The following is a 6,051-nucleotide window of genomic DNA, read 5'->3' as shown; positions in this document are numbered from 1 at the left end:
AAAAAATATTATTATTATAATTGATGTTTAATTAATAAAAATACTTAGACTTTGTTTATTCATGTGAATATATAATTATTTGAGTTCTTTTTTTTTTTAGGTAAAAAGAAATTAGAACATTTTATAATGAGAAAACAAAGTAAAATTGATATAATTTTTAAGAAAAAAGTTACTTATAAAATTACTTACTTTAAGTTCAACTTTAGATTCCAAAGATAATTATAAGTTTTTTAGTGTCAACAAAATATGTGAATTAGTAGAACGGTTTTATTTAGGTGACTTCAGTGACCAAGAGAAATTTTACATTAGAATGAAGCTCAACATTATGAACCTGATGTTCCTAATCATGTTGAATTAACTAACTTGTGCACAATTTCAGAGTTATGTCAAGGATTAACGAAGACAGGAAAGTCTTTAACATATCCTTTGATTGATCGTTTGATTCACTTGGTATTAACTCTTTCTGTTTCAACTGCTATAATTGAGAGATCTTTTTCAGCAATGAATATTGTGAAGAATAGACTTAGAAACAAAATAGAAGATGAATTTCTTACTAATTGTCTTTTGATTTACATTGAGAAGAAGATTGCTGAAAGATTTGACACAGATTTTATTATCGATGAATTTTATGACATGAAGAATCGACGTGTACCACTTCGTTAGTAAAAAGTAAACATTTTTTTGTACTTTAAATATATATTCTCTATCGGTATATTTTTGTAATGCATCTTACATTATAATTTATTTGCATATATTTTTTTTACATTATATATATTATTGCCCCCATGGTAACATTTCGAGATCCGACCCTGGCTGGAACCAGAGAAGTCTCTGCAAACGCTAACGGAGAAAGAGAGAAGCTCAGCCTCAACCTTCACCACCATCTCCAACTATTCAAAATTTTTTGTTTTAAATGCAACATCAAACCCTTTAAATCTAACAACAACAACAACAACAACAACAACAACAAAGCAGATTTAAAAAAAATGAAAAACTTAATCAATTACACATAGACAAACAAAATCCAGAATGAAGTAGAGTCAGCAAATTTGCCGGTTTGCTCCGTCACTGTTGTTGCCGGAGAAGGTCGTTGACAGCCAACAAGGTAAATGGTGACGGCGCCATGACCGATGCCAAAGAGGAGGGCGACGACGGCAGAGATCAGAGGATGTCCTTCAATGGCAAGGTAAGGGTGCGGCGTGGCAAGGCAAGGATGACCATCAATCTCGACAGCGACGGAGGAGCTCTGGATGGCAGATCTCAACTGCGGTTTCTCCTTTCAATACATGCAACAATAACAACAACATAACAACGACACATGCAAGGATGCTCACGAGGAAGGGGAGAAAAATTAGTGTATGTGAAACTTGGTGGGATAGGAGGTATTTGAAGATAAGGGTATTTTTTTTCATTTAAAAAAAATTATTTAAAAGGATAATTTTAATACTAAATAAAATGTTAGGAATGATTTTAAATTTAAAATAAGATTAGGGATGAATTTGATTTTGACCCTAAACTTTAGGGATTAAAATAATACTTATCCTTATATATTTTATATAAGTTTATACTATCACAGTATCCCTTGTATTATTTTCAATTTTTTTCAAATATTAACCTTTCATACGACTTTTAAAACTCTATATATAAAAAGATCTCTGCAAAATATTTATCAAAAGATTCTTATTTTAAGTTTTTATGTTTTGGAATGAACTAACATGATCATATTTTGGGAATCAGACTAAAATTAATTCGTTTTACTCAGTTAGTTAAGAATTGATTATCAAATTAGTTCGGTCTAATATAAGTTATATTCTAGTTAAATTTTAATTGAACTTTCGAATATTTATTTTTATCGGTTCGATCATTTGATTTTCAAACACGACATTTGTTGAAACCACTAATAAAAATAAAAGAGAAAAAGACAGATAGGTCCTAACTTTTTAAATTTTTGACAAATACATTCCTAACAAAATTTAAATACAAAAAAGTTTCTGACTTTAACAAACAGAGGACAATTTAGTCTTTTTGTCTATTTGCCTCTCATACACCAAATGAAACTGGCTGACGTGGCTGAAACGGTGTCCAAGTATCCGTTACGGTGCCACGCTGGAAGGAGAATAAAGTTCGAAGGACAAATAAGTCATTGATGTCATTTTGCAAATAAAGTTCGAAGGACAAGTAGGTCCTTGAGAATTTAGTTCATTATGCTTCTATATGTAGGGACGGATCCAGAAATGATATTATGGAGGAGCCAATAATACATATAATATTAAAAATTATGTAAAAAAATTATATAATATAAGATGTATTATAAAAATATACGGATAGAAAATATATTTTAAAATAAAAAAAATATGTGTATACTTTTTACTAACGAAGTGATCGATTCTTCATATCATAAAATTCACCGATAATAGAATTTGTGTCAAAATTTTTAATAATTTTCTTTTCAATATAATTAAAAGACAATTAGCAAGAAATTCATCTTTTATTTTGTTTCTAAGTTATTTTTCACAATATTCATAGTTAAAAAAGATTTCTTAATTGTAGCAGTTGAAACAGAGAGAATTAATACCAAACGAATAAAAAAACGGCCACAAGAAGAAAAAAAATTCACTCTACGAGATTTAAAAATTTTTATTTAATTAAAAAATATTAGTAATAATATATTTTTCAGATTTTTTGAATATTGTTACTTATTTTTTAGATATTAAAAATTATTAATATTTAAATTAGACTGAACTTTTATTTATATTAAATTAAATATTAAATATTTTTTAAAAAATTTAAATTATACATAATAATTTATTACTATTAAAAAAAGTTGGGGGGCCGAGGCCGCCACTCGCCCCCCTTATGATATTTTTTTACAATTAAAATATTTTAAATGTAAAAGTATACACATTAAATTATTTTAAATTTTAGATAACGAATGTTAAAATTAATTATTAATAAAAAATTAGACTTTTTCATATAAAAATAATAACTAAAAATCTTATTATTTAATTTTTTTTATCTGTAGATATCTTTGTCTTCTTAGCCAGAGACTTTTGTCAACTTACGACTTTTTTGTAAAAGTAGTTTGATTTTATAAATCTTTTGTGTCATGCATAGTTTATACTGTTAGAACAAAGTGAACTATAATTAAAAAAAAAATATTTTCGTAATGTTATTATGGATAAACATATTAGTTTTAATATAATATACAAATGCACTAATGCTAACTTAATATATAATAAATGAGTTCATGCTAACTAATGCCACTGGTATGATGAAAACTGAACTAATGTAATTTAACAAATGAGACCTGCTACACATACAAGTCTTTTTGGCTTATAAGTTTATACAAGTTAATCCTAACTCAATAAAATTCACTTTTACAATACAAGAAAGAAGAGGAAGAGTTTGAATTATACAAAACTTATCAATACACATACACAAAAAAATTTTAAACAATACAATATAAATGACTTGTATGAACTTGTATGTGTAAATAACTTATATGTGAAGAATAATTCTTAATGAATTCTAATATAATACACAAATGCACTAAATCTGAACTAATGCAATTTAAGAAAATAATGAACTAGATTTTAATATAAATAATTTAAATTGCAGAATACAACAAGTAACTAGATTTCAAAATACAAGCATAATTTTATAAACTAAATTCTCACAATAGAAGCATAATAAAAGTATAATGAACTAAATTCTCAAGGACTTATTTGTCTTTCGAACTTTATTTGCAAAATGACGTCAATGACTTATTTATCCTTCGAACTTTATTCCCCTTCCAGTGTGGCACCGTAATGGACACCTGGACACCGTTTTAACCACGTCAGCCAGTTCCGTTTGGTGTATGAGAGGCAAATAGATGGAAGAACTAAATTGTCTTCCGTTTATTAAAGTCAGGAATATTTAAATTTTGTCAAAAATATATTTGTCAAAAATTTAAAAAGTCAGTACATATCTGTCTTTTTTCCTAAAAATATCGGTAAGTTCAATTTTTTTCTTTTATTTATTTACTTACCTTTTTTCCCCCTTTAAGGCTTTAACCCAAACACGACTTGCTTCACTCTTCTCCACCATTCACAACACTCTTCTTCCAGAACCTTCTTCTCAATCCCCTCTTTCAATTCTGCTACCTGCATTCTTCACAATGAACCTCACAACAACCACATCGTGCGTTTATCGACATTTTTTACTAAGAGGAAGCTCAATCTTACTCTTCTTCTCACAACTTTTCTTTCGAGCAATTTATCAAACACTAGTGGTGCATTCTTGATAGCTCAAGAGTTGGACTTGGAGCTTCACAGATACACTGATTCCAAGGAAGGTTTCACTCTTCTTATACCCTCTTCTTGGACTAAGGTAAAATTTATTTACCTATTTTTTTAGAATTCAAACTTATTATTAACCTTGATCTTTGGTAAGCTTTTTCTACTGTGAAGAATTGCGTATGTTTGTTTTCCTCTCTGTTTGGTATGATGTGTTGGAAAATGATTCAATAGAGTTAAATCGAAATGGAATGAGGTGGGTAAAATATTGAGTTAAAATCTAGCTGTTAGTGTATAACTCTTTTACACTGACACCTAATCGTGTGTTGCGCATAGATCAAACTGGTTTCTTGTTGACAATGAGGTGTAGAAGTTAGCCACTTCTTGTCTATATGGCAATAATTTGTTTTAGAAGAATTTTACATTGACAATGCATAAAATTTAAACTCTTAGATATTTTAGAATTAGATTAGATGGAAATGGAATATATTAGATGAACTGATCATTATATTTCATAAAAAAATTGTTATTTATCCCCTCCAAATTTAGTAGTACAAGATGAAATGCTATGGAGTTGGTGCAAAAAACATAAAATTCTTGTCATTCCAAATTTTCACCACTTTCCATTTACATTGTAACAATTTTTGCTGCTCTGGTTTATAATGAATAGGTTGATAAAGCTGGGGCAACTGCTTTGTTTCAAGATGCAAGTATGGGGAGCAACAACATTGGGGTTGTCATGAACCCGGTTCGTCTTGTAAACCTTGGAGACTTTGGGAGCCCTGAGTTTGTAGCTGATAAGCATTTACAAGCAGAAAGGTGTAAGATAAGGTTCTTGTTTCCATTGCTGGAACTTTCTATGACCATTGCAAAATTTGAGTCAAGTGTTGATGATATTATTAGAAGAATCTCCCTGTACTTGTAGCATAACAACATAAGCAAAGGAAGAATGAGCTGAAAGATTTACCTTGGATTAGTTTGACTCTGTTGTGAACATCATTTTGCTAATACTAAGTGCTAAGACACTAAAGGCTAAACTAACTAATTGGCTACAAATTGTCTTCTCTGTTTCATTCATTACATTATTTAATAAAAAGGTCTCTAGAACCTTCCCTTCCTATCACAAACTATTGGCACCTCACCTGTGCTCTAAAGTATTCCTGTAATTATTTATTTTTATCCATAGTAGATTCTTCGTTGATCTTTACTTAATTAAATCAAAAGTAGCAATGATCAAATTGGTTTCTTGTTGAGATTGAGGTGTAGAAGTTAACCATTTTTTGTCTATATAGCAATAATTTGATTTGATATTAATTTAGAAGAATTTTGCATTGAGAATGCATAAAATTTAAATAGAGTCAACTCTTTTATTTTTTATTTAAATAGATAATTTGTAATTAAAGGATGTTGTATAGGGAGGAAACAGAGTATCAAAAAAAAGAAAATATTATGTAATCTAAATGAGTCAACTATACTATCCCGATTAGTTACAATTATGTAATCTCTTCTCTTTGAGCTTCAATCCCGTTTATCCAAAAAGACAAAAAGAAGATAATTTGTAATTTAAAAAACTGGATTAAAATATTAATTTGAGACTAAATTTTTTGCCCGTGGTTTAGTTGATGGGAATGTGAAGAAACATGATTACACCATGTCTAAAAGGTATAGGAGTTAACCTTCAATTGGCTATAAGCTATTATCTTACTTAATAGTTGGTTAGTTAATTTTGTGAAGGATTGTGGATTTCTCTGTTGTTGTTGTTGTTTGTTTTTTT

General features: G+C 28.8%; 1 protein-coding gene across 1 annotated transcript; it reads left to right on the top strand.

Annotated features, from left to right (window-relative positions):
• On the top strand, positions 1,124-5,458 carry LOC107611730 (psbP domain-containing protein 2, chloroplastic-like). The gene is made up of 3 exons (XM_016313627.2): positions 1,124-1,253; positions 4,049-4,371; positions 4,948-5,458. The coding sequence occupies exons 1-3, from the start codon at positions 1,124-1,126 to the stop codon at positions 5,200-5,202; spliced, it is 708 nt and encodes a 235-aa protein (XP_016169113.1). The 3' UTR covers positions 5,203-5,458.

The sequence above is a fragment of the Arachis ipaensis genome, chromosome B08 (assembly GCF_000816755.2).
Source record: "Arachis ipaensis cultivar K30076 chromosome B08, Araip1.1, whole genome shotgun sequence".
NCBI classification, from domain to species: domain Eukaryota; kingdom Viridiplantae; phylum Streptophyta; class Magnoliopsida; order Fabales; family Fabaceae; genus Arachis; species Arachis ipaensis.
The sequence above is the reverse complement of the archived record's forward strand: the minus strand, read 5'-3'. Positions and strand labels throughout refer to the sequence as shown.

Bases quoted from the DNA above. Each gene is read 5' to 3' on its own strand.
- LOC107611730 (XM_016313627.2), top strand. From the start codon at position 1,124: ATGACCGATGCCAAAGAGGAGGGCGACGACGGCAGAGATCAGAGGATG. The intron at 1,254-4,048 runs GCAGATCTCAAC...TCCCCCTTTAAG, and splicing joins CGACGGAGGAGCTCTGGATG to GCTTTAACCCAAACACGACT. The intron at 4,372-4,947 runs GTAAAATTTATT...TATAATGAATAG, and splicing joins TACCCTCTTCTTGGACTAAG to GTTGATAAAGCTGGGGCAAC.